Genomic DNA, 24,508 nt, shown 5'->3' with positions numbered 1-24,508 from the left:
TTATATGTGTGTAAAAATAAATTTATGGCAATTTAACTATTTATTCTTATTCTGATTTCCCTCATTGAGGCTAACTATAGTGATAGGAGACATTTGTTTATGCATAAGAAAATAATTTACTACCTATTTTAAAATAAAAACTGGACTAAAACCCCACAGCTCAAGAAATGTGGATAATTAAAATTATTTTCCTACAACATTACTTTTTTAAATGGCAGTATAGACAAGATTTTTGGGCTTCATGCGCATGAAAAATGAAACTTTACATAAATAAAGCTTGTTAAGAAATGGATTGGAATGTACATTAAGTCATTTCTTCTAAAACCCACATAACTAACAAGATATGAAAATCTATAAAAGTGGTTTATAAACTAGAGAGAGAGAGAGAGAGAGAGCTTTCTCCCTTCTAATGCTATTTTTATAAAGGTTACCCAGTCATTAATATGTAATTCTTATTTTGCACTGTCTCAGGTAGAACTTGAGTCTCCTGTCACTATAGATAAACTCAGATGTCCTAAGAGACTCCGTATTATCTGAAATTAGCCTCTGCTCTCCCAATGGCTGTTCCTTGCTTACTACAGAGATATGTAAATCTGTGATTTAAGCTTTTATTACACAGTGATTCCATTCTGCCACTATGACCAAAAGTACCTGACTGCTGATCAAATTCTCTGTATTCGTTTCACCTTTTCCCCCCAATCTCTGTTAGGTTCTGAGCTCATGCCCAAAGCGCTGTCCACCAGGATAGTGGGAGGCATTTGGTGGTTTTTCACACTTATCATCATTTCTTCGTATACTGCTAACTTAGCAGCCTTTCTGACAGTGGAGCGCATGGAATCCCCTATTGACTCTGCTGATGATTTAGCTAAGCAAACCAAGATAGAGTATGGAACGGTAGAGGATGGTGCAACCATGACTTTTTTCAAGGTAAGTCCTACTTGTTATCCAAAATTTATGTATTAACATGATAGAATGCCAACAAACCTTTTTCTATTAATGAATTTAAGAGTGTAGCAAAATTGTTATTTGTACAGAACAATCAATAGCATATTCCTCAGGTGGTGGAGAGGTATACAACTAAATATACGACCATCAAGGCAAAACATTTTTATACTTGCAAATGGCAAGGAGTTGTTGCTTTATAAGTATTCCATTTTTGTTTGGAGGAGAATCTGTAAAAAAGTAAAATTATTTTTCCCCAACAAGGTTTTATCTTTGAATGTAAATAAATAAATATACATATTTACTGAAAATTGAATAGTAGAGTTGAATCAGACTCTACAAGGCGTGGGTATTCCAGAAGAATAGAATGATTACATGTAAGAATGTTTTCCATACAGACATTTCTTTCTGTTATGACGAGACAAGGTCAACTTGTTCAGAGCCTATAGAAAAAGAAGGAAAATAAGGACTGGTAGAAACAAGCAGAAACAGTTCCTATTCTCTGGACATTCATCCATCTAATATTCTGGAAGGCACAGAATCTCAAAATGGGCTACCCCATTGAACTTGCAATGGTTTGCAGTGGGACAGCAAGGATTTTATTGAAAAACAATAAAGTAGGATCAAAACATTCTCAGAATCTGGGAACTTGGTGCAGCAGAACTGAAATCTTACCCCAGGGCTGAACACTCTATAGAATGTCACCAAGCAACAGCACATTCTTTCTCCTTGAAGTATAACTCCAGCTATAGCCTGTAGGTGTTATGGTCTCTTTTGAGAATGCCTGTATTTTCAAAGTAAGTCATATGTTTTACAAAATGATGCTGAAATCACCTTGTTTCTATGCAACTTATGACTCAGGTTTTTCAATTTCTGCAAATTCTCTCTCTGGGTTTGGTCTACCTGAAATCTCTATCTTTGCCACATATGCTAATATAGTCTGTCTTTCCAAAAGGTATCAAAGGAAATGCATATCCTCTTTCATGGTTATTAAAAAAGATTTCTGCCACATGTTAAAAGGGCATTTAAATGGTATCAGATACCTAATGTGAATCACTTAATACTTCTGAAACATAGTCTACAATTTAGAATCGTTGGTAAGAGGGAAAGAAACTGTGGAATTAGAGAAACCTGAGCTTAGTTTCAGACTCCACCACCTATTGGCTGTATTTAGATGAGACACTGCCCCTTGTAAACCTCTGACTCCTCATCTCTAAATTAGAATGACTAACAGAACCATTCTCACAATTTTTTTTAATGTTAAATGAAAGCTCTACACGATATGCTAAGTGCCTAATAAAAGCTTGATAGACATTATAAATTACCATTACTAGAATACATGGCTAATTTTAAAAATTCAGAATTTAGAATGATTTTAAACATAGTCAAGTAAATTATGTTTCTATGACCCACAACTAGATAATTTTAAAATAGATTTTAAAAGATCACACCATGTTTATCTTATTTAAATTGCTTCATTCTTCTCATTATTGTTGTCACGAAGAAGGAATAATTTGATAAGTGAAATTTTTAAAAAATCTGAGGGGGCAGTTTTCAGAAGCTATTTTCTAGGCTATGTATTGTGAAATAATATATTGAGATGCAATTAACAATTCTTTTGGGAATTTATGCCACATCACAGGTAAAGGGAACTTTAAAAATTATTTAATATGAAAAAATGTTCTTTCTTAATTTTAACTTTTTTTGGTAATCTAATAAGTAGGATGTCTTATTTCAGCCAGTTTCATCATGCATCGTATGCTCTCAATTATATGATATGGATGTTCAGTTTTAAGAATAAATTTTTATTCAATAAATATTTACTTATCTCTTATGTGGAAGGGATTGTGTTAAACCTTAGACAAATATTGTGCATCTCCCAGCACCTCCCAACACTTGTCTACCTCCTGTATATCTTTCTATTTCCTTTACCACCATCCTGGTTCAGAACAGTGTCATCTCTGTCCAGGGTTTTGCAACATTTCTCGTTCCCAATTTTTTTCCCTATTGTTCTCTACACTCTACAAGGTGACTTAACACCCTCCAAAATCACCCCCCCTTCTTTGCTTTAGGATAAGAACCTAGATCCTTATCAGGTTTACAAGGCACATCATGGTCTGGCTTCTTTTTAGTTTTTAGCCAGCTGCTCTCACACTCTAAACTTCAGCCAAACTGGTTAGTCCGTGTCATATGACGACTACATGATACACCTCCTTCTGTTATGCTTTTCTGCCCTTATCTACCAACTTAATTGGTTATATTTTCTTTATTCCTTGGATCCAAATTCAATTCATCCAGGCAAATTTTCTTGATCCTTTCCCCTACCCAAATCGACCCAGTCTGGGTAAGGTACTCCTTTTTTAAATTCTCTGAGCACTTATACCTCAGTTATTAAATTATCACCCCAAATTGTATTCCATTAATTCTTCTGTTTCCATACTACACTGCACAGCACAGGTACCTGAATTGACTCTGTATCATTTACACTTGGATCTCCAGTTCCCAGCACAGACTTTGCATGTGTTTTGGGCTCTATTAGTTAACAGTTGCTACAATAATGTTGCTTAACAAATGACCAAAAACTCTTAGTGGCATGTAACATAAACCTTCACTGAGCTTATAAGTCAGCTGTCCTACTCCTAGAAATTTGAAGGCCCAGAGGCTTTTCTATTAATACCTTTGGAACAGACTCTATTTCTGCTAAGCTTTTTTGGCCTTTAAATATAGCCAGTTGAGTCCATTTATAATCTAAAAACCACACCCACTGTTCATATTAAAATGTGCCTCTCTCTAGATTTAATCATTGCTACTTTGGGCTAGAAGCTTTTTAATCCAGAGGAGAAAATCTACAAGGCATTTCCTTAACTTTTTCAGAGGTTTTAACAAAGCACCTCAAGGCAACATGCTTAATTTGATTTTTAATTAAGGCCTGGAGCCATGTTGAAACAATTTTGAGAATTTTTACTGGCTTGAGATACTGAAGATCGCAAACAATTTTATGACCCAACCGTACAAATTCTAGCTCCTTCATATCACCTCTAAATTCTGTTTGCAAACTGCCCAGTTCTTTATAAAACTATTTCCTCGTCCTCCTCTTTGTTGTTCTTCTTATTGTTAATAGTCTATCTCTTTCTTGTACTATCTTATCCTATGTAGCTAAATTTACCAGCTGGTACTTTGAATATTATGTCAATTTGTCTGAATATTTCTTTGTCCAAGTCCAGAAGATTATTAGTATGTTTTCTATCTTCTAAGTTACTATAAAACACACTTTAAAAATATTATTTCCCCCTAAGTTTACAGATTCTCATTTTCCCAACCTCCTCTAATGATTTCATTGTCATCTGTTATCAGTGTTACATAGTTAGGTTTCCTTTAAGGTGGCAACTCACTTTTTTTAAAATCAAATTCTGTACAGTTATCTACTGGCACAATGAATATCGCATTCATTGATGGAACATCTATGACAGAGGTTTTAGGTAGAATGTGTGTTTACTTTCAAAATTTCTCTGCTCTGTAGAGAGCTAAAAAGTTTTCTTCAAAACACGTAGCCCTCTATGGCATTTCCGTTTTAACCTTGGGTTAAAAAGTCAATTTATTCAGAAGTGTATGAAGTTTACAGTGTTAGGAATGCAAGCAAGTGGATTAATCCATGGGGGGGGGGTAGTTTTATTTCTTGTTACTTAGCAACAAAGAGGGTTTTATTTTGTTTTGTTTTTTGTTTATGCATAGTTTCCCTCTTTAGAAGAACTCAGTACATTCTAAATGCCAGCTCATTAATCTTCATAGCAACCCCTAAGGAAAGTAGGAAGCAATTATCATTATGCTCATTTAACAGACGAGGAAACTGGGCCATGGAGAGGTTAAGTGACTTATTAATTATGAAAGCAATAGCCAAGGGACTCATAGTATCAACAATAAAAGTAATAGCCAAAGACATCATGGCATATGCATCATTACTCAGAAGAGCTAAGTGCATTAGTCATTTTGGCTCACCTACATGACCTCAACTGCTTGATCATATTAAGGTTTTAAAACATTTGCCTTAAGCCATTGGGGCAGATACAACTATAACACGTTCTTTATAGTCTGCTACTTATTCTGAGCTTATCAGTTCAATGGTCTTCTAAAATTAAATTATGCTGGGGTGACAGTATAGGTTTGTAAGCCTGGTATGGCATGCCTGTAATGACTTTTTGAAAGCTTGAGTGAATTTTGCTTCTTAAATGCCAAAAGAACATAAGTAATTTTTGAGTCAAGGGATAGAATGTAAAAAGTTGGCAGTTTATTGCATGCACTTAATAAATGGATTTAGAAACATACCATTCATTAGATATTTCTTAATTTCTGCAAAACATAATTTCTGTTATTTTTATTTAGAACAGTGGTGATAATTCAATTATAATATATTTACTATAAAGAGATTTATACATTAGAAAAGTAAAATATCAACATGGCATCTGTAGTTACTTTTCAGATTGAAAAGTGTTTTCTGAAATAAATGTTTATTTCCTCCTCTTATATTGATGGTAGAATACTTGGGAATTTCCATTTTGCATATTCAGGAAATTGACCTACAATAGTTTTTGAAGATGGGAAAGATATTTAAAGTTAGTTTTGAATTTATTTTATTTATTTTTATTGTGATATAATCAACATACAGCATTTTGTAACTTTAAGATGTACAGTGTTTTGATTTGAGAGATTTATATATTGCAATATGATTACCAGTCTAGCATTAGCCAATGCCTCCATGACATTAAAATTATCATTTCTTTTTTGTGGTTAGAACAATTAAGATCTTGCTTCTTAGCAACTTGGAAGTTTATAACACAGTATTGTTGACTATAATCACTCTTCTGCACATTAGATCTCCAGGACTTATTCTTTAAAAGACTTTTATATTTTATATAACAAATTCCTCATTGAGTATGGTCATTGCAAAGAAAAAGTTCAGTAATTATTTGCACATGGATAGAAATCAAATATGTCTTTCATTGTGTACCAGATTTACTACTTTATATATTCTAATCATTTTCCACCATTATCCAGAAGGGATTCTTTGACAATATAATAATTAGAAAATTCACTATGGTACTTTAGTACCATAGTAAGTACAGAGATTATTTCTTAAATACTTGCTCATGTAAGAGTTGCCCTGTTTACTTAGGTGTTACTAACCAGCCACATAGCTTTGTTTTTAGGTAATTTTATTTACCTGGAGTCAGTTTATGCTTAGTAATGACAACCCCCTTTTCTCCTCAATAAGTTAGAGAAAAAGGGTCTCAAATGTCAGCTTTATGTCTCACATGGGGGATATTGTCCCTGTGCCTAGAAGGTAATTTAAAACTCAAATATTAACATTAGCATAGATATATTAACATCGAAGTTTAGTGATTAAAAATTTTGGTTTGTTGATAGAAAAACAAATCCCTATGCATGCATCATATATTCTAGACCAGAGCGCAGTAACACTAGTCATACTGACTACTTTCTCAGAATCCCCAGTTAAAGCACTACTTTAACTCATAGGGCTAGTTTTTTATCTACTGAAGTCCTAGGAAATATGGCAACCAGTAGAACTAGATAACATATACATCATATGGAAATACGGTCTTGTCTGTGATGAACAGTATACCACTCTGATGAATAAGAGAATATTCTTGATTTTCATATCAGTTTTCCTTTCTCAAGGGATAGAGTCATTATTTTGTCCTATTTGGATAGATCATCCACTAAGTTTCAAACATCTTTAAAATATCCATTTGTTTAAATCAGTAGTCTCAACCTGTCTGCACATTAGAACATTAGAAGCACTTGGGGAGCTTTTAAAGAATACCGAGCCCCACACCCCTCTCCAAGTCAAGTAATTAAAACTCTCTTGAGGTAGGATCCTGGGCATCTGAGTTTTTTGTAACCTCCTCTGGTGATTCTAATGTGTAGAGAGAGTTAATTTGAAATTTAAATAACCCCTTCTTTATTGGCAATAATAGTTAATAACTGATTTCATCTACTTCCATTTCTTTCATATTAGGGTGGGCATTCTTCTCTTCTGAAACCCAGACCCCATAAAATATTAGAGGCATGAAATGATAACTCTGCTGACCACATTCTTACTTCTTTTGAATTATTTACCTGAATGCGTTTAAAGCTTTTTCAACAGATTTACCGAGAATAAATAATCTAATTACATATTCACTTTTGATAACATTCCTGGAGGCCCCCAATAGGAATGCATCAGAATTGTCTTGTAGCAGTATGAAGAAGGTTAGAGCTTTCTCCAAAAAGTATGGTGGGGTAAATCCTGATTTTTGCTTGTGTCTCTAAAAAGTTGAGAAAATATATGTTCTATGGGACTTGAGCAGTGAATATATTCACCTTTCCTTTATAAACTTTTATTGCAGTTTCTTCTATCATGGGGGGTGCGCAGAGGGGAAATTAAAGAAGAGACCCATAAAGGGGCATATTAGAGTATTGGAAGGATTGCACATGTGACTTCTGTGTTTTCCTAAGCAGGAGGAGATTAAGAAGAGGTGAAGTACTTCACACTATAGGTATATATTAAGTTAGGTTCTGAGAAGTAGTTTGAGATTTGGGCTCAGGTAGTTTTCTTACCTGAGCTTATTGTTTGATCCTGTAATATTTAGTGAACTACTGTCACTCCTTTCCTTGTTGTAGAAAAAAAGAATGTACCTCTATTAATGGATGGGGTAGCTTATTACATAATTCTAATTGAAGTCTTCCTTTGTGTCACTTGATAATTCTTCCATATCCCCCTGCAGATCTAAACTGAAACAACATGTTCCTCAAACATGACATTCTGCCTTATCTTGGGGGATGGAAAAACAAGATATATTTAGGCTTCCAAGCCAAAATCTGTTCTAGTAACTTGCTTGCAAGTTACTAACCTGGGTAATAACTCTATGGTTATTTAGAATAAATAGAGACTTCATTTTGAATTTTTAGTTTACTTCATGTATTCAAGTTTGTGGATAATTTACTTTTTAAATTTTTCTACATACTAAATGAGTGAAAAAAAAAGCTTTATGTGATTGAACACCAGTGTATCTGAGCAATTAGTTTAGATTAATGATTAACATTATTACTGAAATTTTCATCTCTTCACGTTGACGTGTTCTTCCTCAGACACTTTTTCTAGAAATCTAAAAAAAATATCTCACCAAAGATTTTTGTAGTCATATCATTTCTCTAACTCTCCCATATTATTTTTCTTTTCTATTAATGGTGTCAAGATATTGGTGTGGGTAATGGATTACTGTTAACATTAGGTTAAATGATAATATTTTGTTTAATATTATAAACTGGTATTTTTGAAGTGTTTTTGTATTCTTTTCAGTGCCTCTTATGGCTTTAATATTAATTAGTCAAGTTTGAAATATTTAAACCACTTCTTTATGATGCATTTAATTTATTGGCAGAGTAAGGGGGTGATTTTTACCCAAAGAGGTTGTCTCCCTCCCCCATCCTCAACTAACAAACATACAATTTATTGTATGTGAGGCCTGATCCTATGTTTACTACAGGGATTTGCATAAGGCCTATAGAAAACCAGCACCATTTTACTATGTTCCCATTGCAAGAAATAAAATGGTGCCTTTGAGGAAAGCTGCTTCATCAGACACTAGTTTAGCATGCCAAGTTACAGCTATCAATGGTGAAACAGCAGATGTGAAGGCTAGTTAGCATCAGAGCATATGAGTCAAAGACTTTCCTATGGGAAAGAAAGTGCTCCATTACACTTTATCTATACTAAGAACATTGGTTCTATCAAGCTGTCTGAAAATTAGAATATGATGGGTTTTATTACCCTAGCTCTGCCAGAGTGAATTCAATAGTTAAAAAGTAAGCAATAACACCATTCTGGGAATTGTAAGTGATTAGAGTTTCAATGTATTTAAACTTGGAAGGAGTAGCAACTTTTATCTTAGCTTGTCTGAAATATCACAGGGACAAAAGTTTAATAATCCCTCTCTAATTGTTACATTTTCAATATGTACGAATGAAGCTTTGGGGAACTTGAAAGGAAGAAGTCATGTATTTGACTGAAGTGTAAAAGTCTGAGAAAAGATGTTTTAATTCCCTTGGAAAGCAAGTGTGTGAGGCTGCTGTTATTCCAGGATACACTGTGGTTCTCTCTCTCCTTTGCCCTCCTTCCTCCACTCTGTGCAGGGACCACTCTTGCTGTTTGTCAAGTCAGGATGGCAGCTCAAACACTGCGTCACACCTCATCAATCTTAGGAGAGAGGGCCCCACAGGGAGGGAGAAAACTTGAAAGTCAGTTAATGGAGTGATGTTGAGCTGTCATGTCAAATGCTGGATAATGGATAATATTGTCACTGTAAGAGTTCATAGCCACTGGTTAGGCAAAAATTTGAAGGAAATTCAAGAAGTGCATATTTTTGGATACATAAAAATAGGCTGAGATAAATATTATCAAAAGCTGGCATGTTTTATTTCTTAAAAAATAATGAAAATGAAAAATTTATTTCTTTTACATAAATAGCTGAATAAAAGCATAATTTGGTGTTTCTAAATCAAATATACAAACAAAAAATCCAGACTCTGTTTTGTAAATTTTTTGAGATTATATTTACTGGCATTGTGGCTAAGAGCTATTAATCATGCTTATTGTTTTTTGTGGTCTTTTTTTTGAGGAGGACATCTAACTTTAGAATATCAAAAAAGACATAGTATTCCTCTAGATTGTCCATTGATTACAGAGTGAAAACACTGAAACTTCTACTAAATCCAGAATGTCCTTGGCAGTTAATGTTCTTGATTTTGCATGCACTGTGATGTCTCTTTGGAGGGAAGCTATTCTTTCTTTGCAAATGGAATTTACACTAATTAGCATCTTTGGTCAGCTGAAGTTTCTTTTGTTCATTTGTCTTCTTATTTCTTTCCAGAAGTCCAAATAGCGGTAATATCACTTTGTTCTTTGATATTAAGAGCTGATTTAAGACATCACATGGTAGTTTAGTTGGTCCTTTCATTTCATCATAAAGCAAAATGAAGTTCACTATTACTTACTGCTGCTGCCATCTTTGATACTTAGATTTTTATTTAAAGACAACACAGAACTGTTATTCCCCTTTGGAAGCAAACAAAATATAAGATCATGAGTCCTTCTGACACTCAATGATTTGATACTCAATCATCATGCATATTCACAAGTAGTAAACAATTTATAACTCATTCCTAGTTTTTTATATCCTTCCTCCTAACCCCACACAGATTGGGAAAAGAACAAAATAAACTTTAGAGTTCATTAATAGGTGTTGATAACTGCAAGCTGACTATAACAGATTCCTAAAAATATTGCTTTTAAAATATGACTAGATTAAACATTACTGCTAAATGTCTTAAAGGGATCAGATTCTAAAGTAACTCAAATTTTTCTTTTTGCTGTAATATTAGTGACCCTGGCAGTGTCTACAATTGTTTAAATGTCTAACGCATACTGGTGAGCACTTTCATTGACCTCCAGTATGCAGAGAAATTCTTCAATAGTAATAAATAAAGAACATTTTGGATGAGTGAATGTGTGTGTATGTGCAAACATGTGCTTGAATGAGTGTGTTCTGTAAGAATAAGACATGCCATCTTAATTGGAGTTAAATTATGGATGATTACATAATTTATTTTTCTTATACCCAGTTTCCATATGAAATCTGTTTTAGTAGAAGAATAGTACAGTGTTGGCAATAATTTGTACTTTTATCTTTCCCGACAGCATTTGAATAATACTTTTGATTGTTATTAGCCTATGATTGTTATTAGCCTATTGTATACACCATAGCATTAGTGGAGTGCAGTGAAAATATTTGATTATCTCTAAAAGTAGGTGTTTCATTTATTAAATATTGTAATTACAGCTAATTAGAGGCTACACCATAATTTATGGCTACACCATAAATTAGTTTGCTTTGTAGGTCCCTTGACTGTTTTCAGAATACTATGAGTTTATGCTTCACTTTAATTTATTACAAAAACAATTAAATAAAGACCAAAGAATCAGAAAGAAGCATTAATAATGGATATAAAGAATTGTTGAGTCACTGCAATGCATTTTAACATAATGATTAAGTGTATAGCCTAGATTGTGGCATGAAATCCTACATCTGTCTCTCACTAGGGATTTATTTAACCTCTCCAGGCTTCTGTGTTCTTATAGGTAAGAAAGTATAGATAAACTGGGGATATAAGTTTGTGTCGTATAGATTGTTTACATAAAACACTAAACATGTGATAAACTCTCAGTACGGACTTACTGTGATTCTTATTGTAAGGCTTAATAATTGAATTGTTAAACTCTGAGGCAGATGAAACCATTTCCCCCAATATAAATGCTTGTGTTCCTGGAAATACATCCAGTTTACCTATGGTTAATGTTAAGATCTGACACTCAATTGCATTTTTGTTTAGTTAATAATTTGATCTTGATTGTAGATTACTTTAAAATAGTTATTTAAAGATAATATTCTGGATTACACTCTTATACAGCTGAAAAAATAAAATGCATCATGAGTTCAGTTCCATCCATATCTTATACATAGTTTTTTTTTTTTTTTGCGGTACGCAGGCCTCTCACTGTTGTGGCCTCTCCCGTTGCGGAGCACAGGCTCCGCACGCGCAGGCTCAGCGGCCATGGCTCATGGGCCCAGCCGCTCCGCGGCATGTGGGATCCTCCCGGACCAGGGCACGAACCCGTGTCCCCTGCATCGGCAGGTGGACTCTCAACCACTGTGCCACCAGGGAAGCCCCATAGTTTATTAATTAATGGTCTTTTATTAATAGTTTAATTAATGGTCTTTTTTTATTAACATGTGAGATTTGCTTTGACAAACAATTCATATTCAGAATTAATGCTTAAATAGAAGAAAAACTCCCATTTTTCATTGTTCTTCCTCTCCATGAATATTAACCATTGTAATTCTAAGCAAATTTCTTTTTCTCTTATAAAAATAATGCATATGACTCATGAGAATTTTAGGAAAAGAAGGGGAAAATGTCCCAAGTCCAACCTCCAAAGACAGTTCTTAGTATCTTGTCACAATAACCTCCAGCATTTTTTCTATAGATATATAATATTTTGATCTCATTGGTTTTCCTCTTATTTCAATTTTAAAGACTTTTAGCCCTAATACAGCTACACAAATTCTTCTGTTTTCACTGAGCACAAGTAATGATGCTCTTTTCAGGAATATGCTTTAAAGATTCAGTATAATAGCTTATAAGAATGTTCTTATGATACTTTCAGAAATAATTGTTTCTTGAGACAGAGTTTAAAACAAATAGCCTTTTGCTAATTTCCAAACACATTCCATTTAGTCATTGCAAAATTTTGAAGTATGTTCATATATAAACTCATATATACAGCAGAGAAATCACTTGTAACTTAAATACCTAAGTGATTGGGATATTCATTTTTAATATTCACTTGATTAAAATATCAGAAATTCAATGCTTTCAAGTATTAAATATAATAAATATTTTAAAACAAACCTGAAATTAACATCAGTAGAGAGATGATATTAAAAGTTATCTGTTTAGACTTCCTAATATAATCTTGTCTTCAAATAAAAGAGGAAAAAAATCATGTAATAGAAATATATAGAAATAGTCGTTACCCTTTTTCGGTTAAACTATATTAATAAACATTTAGAGGAATGATCCTAGAAACATTTTTCTTTGTCTATTAGCTGCGGTTTATCCAGCCTTCACATTTCTATGAATGAGAAAGATCACTTGCATGTCTGTGCTCCTCTCACAAAGGGTTAACATTGAATGCATTTGGGTTGGACTTCAGTTTCCCACTTACACTAGGCTGCTCAGGGTATACTAGCAGCAGGGAACCCCAGCCTGACTCCAACAAATAAACAGAACTTACCTGGGTGAATTAGGAATCCATTTTATCAAAAGGGAAGGAGGTGACGACATAGATAGCCATGACTAAGATATGAACATAGTTAAAACAACCATATTTAAGTCTACCTGTAATACTATAACCCTTAGGAAGATGTTTCATAAAGGACCTCATAAGGAGCAAATTTGATGGTGACAGTTACTATGATGAGGTTGAAGGTGTTGATATCCATGACATAGATCTCCTTGGAATCCAGGGAAAGCACTAGAGCTATTTATGTCTGTGAGGAAAAAAAAAAAAGTGAATTTTTTAAAAAAACAGCAAAATTCCTTCTCAAGAAGCCAAATAAGGTAGCATTAAGAAAAGGGTAATCCTCCAAAGTCAGAAAGACTTTGTCTGCATTTGAAGGTACTTGAGAACTAATATTGTGCAAACAGAAATCTTGAGATCACTATATGTAGCCTTGGTCTTAGTAAGCAGTTAGCGAGTAAGCATCAAGCCTACCAGGCTTCATTTTCAGAGCTGCTCTTTGGGGTCGAACCTTTGCAAGTTGTTGCTTCCATTTTTTTCTACACTGATGCTGTAATGTATATAATTCTTAGAGTAAAACTCTTATGGCTATAAGAACAAAATGGTATTTTGAAAGTAAAAATGGTAGCTAAAGATTTCTTATATATATATTTTTGCATTGTCAGTAGATATACAACAGCTACCTTATCCATCCTAACTCAACCTTATTCAGAGTTTTGTTTCTTTCCAAATCTCAGGCCTAGTGTATTGTCAGTGCTATTCCTTGAAAGTAAGAATACAGTGATTTGCTATTAGTCGTCATTAGAGAAACGAGCATTTTACCTTTGCTCCTTTCTTTGAATTTGGGAACACTTTTGACAGTATCAGTAGTTTGCTACAAAACTCTTCAAAGGAATTTTGCTACCTCAGGCTAAGGTATAGGACTGGATTTTTGTTTTGTTATGGCTTTTAATAAAATATGCAGGGCTATTGAAACCTGAAATGTGGCTAGTGCAACTAAGGAATAAAATTTTAAATTTTATTTAATTTTAATTAATTTAATTAAAAAATTGGAACTGAGGCCATAGAAGACATTTTCCCATGAAATACAACATTATATTTTTTAAAACTTTACATCATGTATGATGTTGTATTGTAGAGCATGTGATGTAGCACTTGTGTCATCTTTAATATTACACATAAACACAGCAGTGATATAGTCAGTGGCAATGGAGTGGTTCAGTTCAAATGATTTCTTCTGTGTACTGATGTAACACTATAATGCAGTTGTTTGAATATTTTATGCAGATGGCATAAGTTACAATGACTTATGTAATCCATCTGGTATTCAAATTGAAATATATACTATTATTTTAAACAAAAAATAATTTCTTTTTTTAGTTTAAAGAATACATATGGATAGATTTTCGAAGTTAAAATGAAGGTATACTATTGAAGCAGATATGAGTAGAAATGAAGAAGCTAGTACTAATTACTAAAGTAAAGAACAAGAGTCTAGATGAAGATAGGATACCAATTTCACCATAAGTGGCATTTACAACTTGCTAAGGCAGAGCAAAGTGGAAAAGCTGCTTGTTTGTTGTATAAAAGATTTTTAATAATAATAAAATGTTCATTATCAAACAGCATTCTCAGAAAATATATAATGAATTTGATAAGCAGTTTCCTCTTAACAGTAACAAGATAATCAATGAAATTAGTTGCCTGAAATCAGAGTCAAATGTTCAAAAATTGTTTTAATGATTTTTAGCAGGAGCTGAGCTTTTATACCTTTAGACTGCTATTAAACAACTTGGATTCTTGAACAGAGAAAAACATTTTTTAGATGGGAAAAGGTATTATTATTTCAATTATGGAAATGTTAAAAAATTATGAAGAAAAGATTAAAATAAATATTTTACAATAAACAACACTCATCCCCCACCCTATCCCCTTTAATCCTTGGCAACCACTAAGCTTTTCTCCATTTCTATAATTTTGTTACTTCAAGAATGTTATATAAATAGGCTCATCTAGTATGTAACCTTTGGGATTTGCTTTTCTCCCTTAGCGTAGTTCGCTGGAGCTTCCTCCAGGTTATTGTGTATACCAATAATTTGTTCCTCTTTATTGCTGAGTAATTTTCCATGGTGTGGTTGTACCACAGTTTGTTTAACCATTCACTGATTAAAGCCCATCTGGGTTGTTTCCAGGTTTTGGCTATTATGAGCAAAGCTTCTGTGAGCATCTGTGTACAGGTATTGTGTGAACATAAGCTTTCTTTCCTGTGGAATCAGTGCCCAAGAGTGCAATTGCTGAGTTGTGTTGTAGATGCCAAGTTTAGTTTAGTTTTTTATTTTTTAATAAAAGCTGTATTAAAATATAATGTATATACCATACAATTCCCCTATTTAACGTGTACCATTCAATAGTTTTTAGTATATTCATGGAGTTGCACAATCATCACCACAATCAATTTAAAATACTTTCTGCATCCCAGAAAGAAACCTTATATTCATTAACAGTCACTCCCATCTACTGCAATCCTCCACACACACTCCTCCCACTGGCCAACCCTAGTCAACCACTAATTTACTTTCTGTATAGATTTTTCTATTCTGAACATTTTCTATAAGTGGAATCGTACAACACGTGGTCTTTAACTGGCTCCTTTTACTTAGCATAATGTTTTCAATATTCATCTATACTGTAGTATGTCAAAACTTCATTCCACTTTATTCCTTTATGCTTTCATTACAGAATAACACTCCATTGCTTAGATGTATCACATTTTATCCATTCATCGAGGATGGATATTTGGATTATTTATACTTTTGGGATATGATAAATATGGTTGCTATGAATATTCATGTTCAAGTTTTTGAGTGGACATATGTTTTTATATTTCTTGGGTACATGCCTAGAAGTAGAATTGCTGGGTCATATGTTAATTCTGTGTTTAACTGAGGAATTCCTAGACAGATTTCCAAATGGCTGCACAGTTTTACATTACCACCAACACTGTATAGAGGATTCCAGTGTCTTCACATCTTCATGGACATGTTATTATCTTTTTGATTATAGCCATTCTTTTGAGAATGAAGTGGTATCTCAGTGTGGTTCTGATTTGCACTTCCCTGATGGCTAATGACATTGTGCATCTCTTATGTGCTCACTGGCCATTTATATATCTTTGGAGAAATGTCTGTTCAGATCCTTTGCCCATTTTAATATTGGGTTATTTTTCTTATTACTGCTGAGTTTTAAGAGTTCTTTACATTTTCTAGATCCAAATCCCTCATCAAAAATATGATTTACAAATTTTTTTTTCTCATCTTTGGGTTGTCTTTTTACTTTCTTGATTGTGTTCATTGCACAAAGTTTTAAATTTTGATGAAATCTAATTTATATATTTTTCTTTGCCTTCTTGTGATTTGGGTATTATATTTAGGAAGACTTTTTCTAACTTAAGGTCCTAAAGATTTATTACTACAGTTGGCTCGCCATATCCCCAGGTTCTACATCCTTGGATATGGAGAACTGACTGTACTACACCATTTTATGTAAGGGTCTTGAGCATCTACAGATTTTTGATATCTGCAGGGTGTTCCTGGTGTCCCAAAGGACACCAAGGAATAACTGTATATTTTCTTCTGAGGGTTTAATAATTTTAGCTCTTACATTTAGGTTTACGAGTCATCTTGAATGAATTATTGTATATGATGTGAGGAACACATATACAATAGGTGTATTGTATACAACAGATGAGAAACACCTTCACTCCTTTGCATATTGATATCCAGGTGTCTTAGCATCATTTGTTGGAAAGTTTATTCTTTCCCCATTGAATTGTTTGGTCACTCTTGTGAAAAACCAAATGACCATAAATGTAAGACTTTATTTCTGGAATCTCAATTCTATTCCATTGGTCTATGTCCTTATCTAAATACCATGCAATCTTGAATACTGTAGTAAGTTTTGAAATTAGAAAGTGTGAATCCTTCAACTTTTTCCTTTTTCAAGATTATTTTGACTATTCTGGGCCATATGAATTTTAGGATAACTGGTCAATTTCCACAAAAAGCCAGGTGGGGTATTAATAGGGATTGAGTTGAATTTGTATATCAGTTTAAGAAGTACTATTATCTTAATAATATTGTCTTTTGGTCAATGAACATGGGATGCCTTTCCATTTACTTAGGTCCTTAATGTTTTTCAACAATGTTTTGTGATGTTATTATACAAATCTTATGCTTCTTTTAAAAATGTACTTCTATTTTATTCTTTTTAAATGGTATTAGAAATAGACTAGCTTTTATAATTCTATTTTCTTAATTTTTTATTGCTGGAATATAGAAATATAATTGATTTTTGTATATTTATCTTATATACTGCAACTTGCGTAAACTCATTTATTAGTTATAAGAGTGTTTTAGCAGACCTCTTTGGATTTTCTATATGTAAGATCTTGTCATCAACAGAGAGATATAGTTTTAATTTTTTCTTTTCATTCTGGATGCCTTTTATTTCTTTTATTTATTTATTTATTTATTTATTTGCTTTATTGCCGTGGCAATACATGAAATTTCAGTATAATGTTAAATAGAAGTGGCAAGAGCATATCTTTTTGTTTTGTTCCTTATCTTCGGGGAAAAGCATTCAGTCTTTCACTACTATAATATTAAGTGTGGCTTCTTCACAGGCGTCCTAAATCAGGATGAAGACATTCTAATGCTTTAATTTTATGTGTCAATTGGACTAGGACACTGAGTGCCCAGATATCTGGTGAAATATTATTCTGGATGTGTCGGTGAGGATGTTTCTGGAAGAGATTAGCATTTGAATTGGGGCACTGAGTGAAGCAAATTGCCCTCCCCGGTGTGGGTGGATATAATCCAATCTGTTCAGGGCCCAATAAGAGCAAAAAGACAGAGGAAAGTTGGATACTCTCTCTGCCTGACTACTTGAACTGAGACTTTGGTCTTCTCCTGCCCTTAAATTGAGATTTACACCATCAGTTTCCCAGGTTCTCAGACTTTCAGACTCAGACTGAATTACACCACTGGCTGTCCTGCATCTTTAGCTTGCAGATGGCAGGTCATGGTACTTCTTAGCCTCCATAATAGTGTGTGCCAATTCTCTCTCTATATATATACACACATATGTACAGGTACACATATATTATATATATGTAATATATAATCTATATCCTACTGGTTTTCTTCTTCTGGAGAACACTGACTAAAGCACATTCCCTTCTGTCCCTAATATTTTGAAAGTTTTTATTATGAAGTGGTGTTGGATCTGTCAAATGCATTTTCTGAGTCTAGTGAGATGCTCATGTGTTTTTTTTTCTTTTATTCTATGGATAAGGTGTACTACATTAATTGGTTTTAGCATTTTAAAACAACCGTGTACTCCTGGAATAAACGAGAGAGAGAGTGGAGGAATTAGGAACAAGATCATAAAGAAGTAATGCCCAAATAGATTTTGACAGAATGGAATAGGGATTTGATAAGGCTGAAGGAAATTCATGGAAGAAGATAAGCCCATTAATAAATCTATTCTATTTTATTTACTTTTTTTTATCCTCTTACAAGATATTTTGAGGACCTGGATATTGTGGTTATCTGGTTATCCAGAGCATGTCATGGAACCAATGGCACATTTAGGTGCTCAAGAAATTGGAAATGCATGAATGAGTCAGTGGACAAGAGAATGGGATAGATGATTTATAACTAATATTCAAATGAGTCAGGTGAGTAAGTGAAATAGTAAAATCATTGAAAAGCTTAATTCAGTACCTAGTCTTTTTTTTTTTTTTTTTGGCTGCGTTGGGTCTTCGTTGCTGCACACGGGCTTTCTCTAGTTAAGATGAGCCGGGACTACTCTTTGTTGTGGTGTGTGGGCTTCTCATTGAGGTGGCGGTGGCTTCTCTTGTTGCAGAGCATGGGCTCTAGGTGTGCAGCCTTCAGTAGTTGCAGCACGTGGGCTCAGTAGTTGTGGTGTGCAGGCTTCCGTAGTTGCGGTGCGTGGGCTTCAGTAGTTGTTTTGCATAGGCTTAGTTGCTCTGCCGCATGTGGGACCGTCCCGGGCCAGGCATAGAACCCGTGTCCCTTGCATTGGCAGGTGGATTCTTAACCACTGTGCAGGGAAGTCCCAGTACCTAGTCTTTTGAATAAATCTTTTGCTCCATGGGTTGATTTGCATATTTATAAAAAATACATTACAGTACTGGGTCAATATTCTAATAGAATATTATACTTCTTTTATTCTTTGCCCACTTATATAACAAGGGATGTGACAACTTCTGCTGGTATGAGTTGCACTGTGTATATTAGATATTTTTTGAGGAAGGAATGTGAGGTTGTAGATTGAGGAAGGAGACTTCTAGATGTAGAGCAAATCACAGTGTTATTATTAAAATATGTATTGTCTTGACAGAAAGTAAAGTTATAATTAACATATATACAAGATATACAAGATAAACTATAGGATAAATCAAGAAAGTTAAATAATTCTACCTTATTTTTAAAAATGAAAATGTGCACAATCTTCATGGGAACATGACATTTAAGCTTAGTCCTAACAGATGGGCAAGATTTGGAAATTTGGTGATGAGGGCGATGCTGTTCCCAGAATGGGATAAGAAGGCCAATAGGGTATATACAATCAAGAGTGATTGTTTGCTTTGATAAGGATTGAGTTTTGGGAAGAATAGTGAGAATTACAGGTAGGTGGCTTTAGGAAAAAGGAGTGATTTTCAAGCTTCTTAAAGCTGTGAAACCTTTTCCTTAAGAGGTGTCTATATATAAAACTCCTAAAAGCAGAGCAGTTTGGCTTGCAGCAGGGGAGAAGGACTAGTACTTGACAGGCCCATCTCCTCTCCACTTGCTCTCAGCTGTGGGCAAAGATGATGCTAGAATGAAGTTCTCAGCCCAGGTATCCCTTAAAATCACTAGGGCAGCTTTTTAAAACAATATGAATGCTCAGACCAATTGAAACAAAAAGAGTAAAGCCAAAACAGTCTTTTATTTGTTCATTTTTTAATCTGCCAGTGATTCTGAAGAACGTACAAAGATTGAAAGCCATTGTCATAGGGTACAGTGAAGCACTGTTGAAAAGTGACTCTTTTATGTCATCAGTCTTTGAATTTGGGTAAGTTTATACCTGGGGGTACATAGACACTTTCTCAAATATTGGGGGTGCTAAAGAAAAAATTTTAAGTAAAAACGTGCTTATGAGAATATAAATGAACATATATCAAAGATTTTATTGTTAAGACTCGTTCAAAGGAGAATTTGAAGCAATTGGGAGTACAAACATGAATTTGCTAATAGATGTAAAATTTCTTATAGTTTAATAAAATACGTGTGGAGTTACCTATTCTATAGGGTGTAAATCAAGTTTATCTCTAACACATACAATTGATTTTCATTGCTATGGACAAGAATTGTTTGCATCACTATCAGTTTTCTACAAAATAACATCTACCCCTACAGGGTTGTTAATAATTAGTGTAAAGTCTTGGTGTGTGCATCGTTTGAAAAGTGCCATTGGAATTTTGATAGGGATTTGCATTGTTTCTATAGATCTGTAGCATGGACGTTTTAACAACACTGATTCTTCCAATCCATGAGCATGAATATTTTCCCAATTATTTGTATATTCTTCAAAGTATTTCATTAATGTCTTGTAGTTTTCAATATACAGGTCTTTGCCCCATTGATTAATTTATTCTTAGGTATTTTTGATGAAATTATAAATGGAATTATTTTATTTTTCTTTCTGATAGTTCATTATTAGTGTACAGAAACACAACAGACTTTTGTGTATTCATTTTGTACCCTGCAACTTTACTGACGTTTATTTGTTCTGTCAGTTTTTTTTATGGAGTCTTTAAGGTTCTACTTATAATATCATGTTATCTGCAAATAGTGACAGTTTTACTTCTTCCTTTTCAATTTAAATGCCTTTTATTTCTTGTTCTTACCTAATCTCCCTGATTAGGACTTCCAATACTATGACCCTTTTAATTGTTGAAATCACTTTGCTAATATTTTCTTGAAGATGTTTACATCTTCATTCATCAGGAACATTGGGCTGTAGTTTTCCTTTCTTGTAGTGTTCTTGTCTGGTTTTGATATCAGGGTAATGCTAGCCTCATAAAATGAGTTTAGAAGAGTTCCCTCCTCTTCCATTTTTTGGAAGAGATTGAGGAGGATTAGTGTATCCAATTTTCTCTTGAGCAAGAGAAGAAAGAAACAGAGGAAGTACAAAAGCAGCCAGTAAACAATTAACAAAATGGCAATAAGTACATACCTATTAATAATTACTTAAAATGTCTCTTGGAGGCAAAAGAAAGCTGGAGTGGCTACATTTATATCAGAGAAAATAGTGCTTACTTAATATTATATGTATCCAATGTTTCACTATTTTATCTTAGAAATAAATAATTTATTTATTCAATAATTACCTATTAACTAACTCATTTTAATATTAATCTAAGGTTTAAGTTACCTAAATATCTTGGAAATTTTGTTTGACACACTACAGAACACAATTATTATTTATATAAAAAGTTTGAGAGAATCATGATTCAATTTATTTTAAAAATTATATCTTTTCATAATAATATTTATATAGGAGTAAATTTAGTTTATTTGATTAGTAAACCAGTATACTGGTTTATAAACCAGTATAATAACAATAAATTCAGATTAAATTTCATAAGAAATCAAACCTCAGTCTTATAAAAATGAGATATGCCCTTGTATATTATACCACATTGATAATTTATATAAAGTCATATAACCTTTTGTTTTGAATAATAATTATTTAAAAAGTGTGATTTGGATTTTTATTGAAAATGGCCTTTGAAAAGCATCTTTTAGAGATTTTCACAATTCATTCATTAGAAATTCTGTTTACTGTTTTCTGAGTATTTGGAAACACTCAGTTTATATAAACACTTATTTCTATAAACTCATCAGAACAGTGCTTTTTTTAATTTTAAGAGATGCTATAATATATTAATACCCTCTGAAGGTAGAAGTCAAGAGCTTCCTTAACAGGAGACACAGCAAGGAGTAATACTGAAATAGTGTTTAAAAACTATTGTAGAGAATATGGTCACTTCAATGACATAAAGAATCATTTCAAAAAGATAATGTAAGTTTTGCCCTCTAATAGAATTATTTATTTTCTTTGTCTATAGGATATATTTGGTCTTAGTGCATAATATGTAATCCAGAATATAGCCTTTGCAGATGAAAATTTAATAAGGTATCTCATGTAAGCCCAAGTGAAATATAAATTAAAGTAATGGTAAACAGCAAAAAAAGGGGTTTGGCCAGCAAACGCTTGGTTTGAGAATAGAAAGAGAGATTTTGAGTTATAATAGTACCTCTTTGTTTATAATCCCTTTCTTAGGGCATAATAAAAGTTTCCTCCAAGACAAAAAATCACCTGGAAGTTTATTAAAAAGTTAAAAATCTGGGCCTTTCCCCCAGTTTACTGAATCAGAAACTCTGTCATTGGATTGAGAAGCTTCCATTTTTAGCAAACACTCCAAGTGATGTTTATGAATGATAAATTTTGAAACCAGAACTCTTTAATAGGTGACACCTACTTTTAAATACACTTATGCTTATAGTTGCAAATATGCATAATAGAGTAAATGCTCAATCTCAGTAAAAAACAAAAAATCTAACAACATAGGGATCTTTTTGCAATGAAAGATATATATTCAGAAAGACTCCTACTATCTGGAAAAACTTCTTTGTTGACTTTTCTTCAGAATTTTAGAATCACTAGGATTTTTCAAAATCTTTATACAACTCAAGATATGTCCTATTTTTATATCATCTTGTACATGTTTTCCAATTATAAGATTATTTGCATTAAATAATACGTTTAAAGGATCAGGAATGTGATATATAAGAATACTGGCATATATAAAATCATTCCCAAGTGGGTTCTAAATCATCAATATTACTCAAAGCAAATCTTTAGACCATAATTCCTTAGGAAACTACTGTAAAGCACTTATACTCCAATAAAGATTAAACAAAAAAAAAAGAGTGGTTCAAAAATGGTCTGTGGAATCTGAATTTGGAATGGAGGTAAGTGACGTTAGAAGATAGAGGGAGCATAGGATGAGAAAAGAAAGGCTGGTGGTCAGCATGCCCCCCCCCCCAAAAAAAAGGGCAGTGGAATAAACTGAGTAGATATGGAAGAAGGATGAGAGTTTGTAGTTGTGCAGTAGAATGACTTACTAAAGGAATGGAGGTTGCTGTGGAGGAGTGGAAAAGATTTTTGCAGAAGATAAAGAAGTTAGGCCTTTACCCAGTTGTCCATATGGACATAAAATTGCCAGTATCATATCAAGAATTGGAATGGAGAACACTGTGGCATAGGTGATAGTGTCTTAAATGAGTGATAAATGCCCCTAATGGGGCATTAGGTAGTGACTGTAATGAGGAGACAGAGGAATTTATAGTCTTATAGTGTGAGCTAAATAGGAGAAGAACTTTTTAGATGATAAATATACTTGAAATGGCTTAGACGGAGTTATTCTTCTGAGTTAAATGCAGCAATGCATTTGGTTGCTTGTAGAAGAAAGTGATTGTAATTCCTTTCTGGATGTAAACATATTTTTAAAAATCATGACAGTTGCATTCCTGCAGACGTAAGGTTTTTTTGAGTCCCAAATATTTATATGCTCCAAGACTTAAGTCCATAAGCTTAATTACTAGTTAGCTTCTTATTTCATGCAGAGTTTGGCTTAGATGTCAGCATGTTAAGGATCAGATCTGATAGGCTGAAATTCTACACATACATACATCACAGGTGTTTCAAGAAGGGGGGAGGGTCTCAATTAGAGAACTGATGGTTGATGTATGTACTTGATAGCACATTTCCACTCCTAATTATGAAGAGTTTAAGAATAGTATGCCCACATCTCTGCAATATATTACCTAGATCTTAAAAAATAAGGCATTTGTTACAAGGTAACTAAGTATAGAATCATATATTGCTGTTGAGTTGTCCTTTTTTTGACACTTAGATAGTAACCACATGGTATTTAATTCTGATTGACAGCTGTTGGATACTTACACTCATCTTACTTTTTCTCTTTGAATATTGCTCTCTTTAAGCTCATTATGTTTTTGATATCTTTATGTCACATATTTGAAGCAATCTGGCAGTTTCTGACAGGAAGAAGTTAGAATATAAAAGACAATTTCCATCAATTTTTTTTGGTACTATTGCTGATACTTCTAAAACATTATGAAAGAGTAGTTGAATTAAACTATGCCAGTTGGGCATAAATATTAATAATTAGTTCACTTGAATGGAAAGGATGTACATAACATTTAGAATCATTTGCTAATGATCAGTTTTTTATTCATTAGAAAACTGTATTTATTTACTATTAGCAAATAAATGACAATTATTTTGCAGTATTAGCTGTTGACTCTAAATCTTTCCTCTTGTCTAGTTTCTTGTACTCCTTAATGGTATAACTACGGCTATTTCTCAAGTGCTATTTTGTTCCTACTTCTATATGTTATATTAATCATGAGTCACAACATCTCATTTCTCATGGTCAATTCTGGATAACATATCATATTGTCAACCAATTAGTTGCATCCAGTAGTCATGTAA

The 24,508-nt window shown here is 33.3% G+C and overlaps 1 protein-coding gene across 5 annotated transcripts in view; it reads left to right on the top strand.

Annotated features, from left to right (window-relative positions):
- The window catches only part of GRIK2 (glutamate ionotropic receptor kainate type subunit 2), a 648,281-nt gene that overhangs the window by 540,366 nt on the left and 83,407 nt on the right, over window positions 1-24,508 (top strand). For all 5 annotated transcript variants that reach the window (XM_082633756.1, XM_082633753.1, XM_082633752.1 and 2 more), the window contains one exon: window positions 710-927. In XM_082633756.1, the coding sequence (XP_082489882.1) occupies window positions 710-927 (218 nt within the window). The remainder of the gene's footprint in view (window positions 1-709; window positions 928-24,508) is intronic.

Source organism: Mesoplodon mirus (assembly GCF_964341445.2).
Source record: "Mesoplodon mirus genome assembly, chromosome: 10".
Lineage (NCBI taxonomy): Eukaryota > Metazoa > Chordata > Mammalia > Artiodactyla > Ziphiidae > Mesoplodon > Mesoplodon mirus.
Note: the sequence above shows the minus strand (reverse complement) of the source record. Positions and strands in the feature narration are given on the sequence as shown.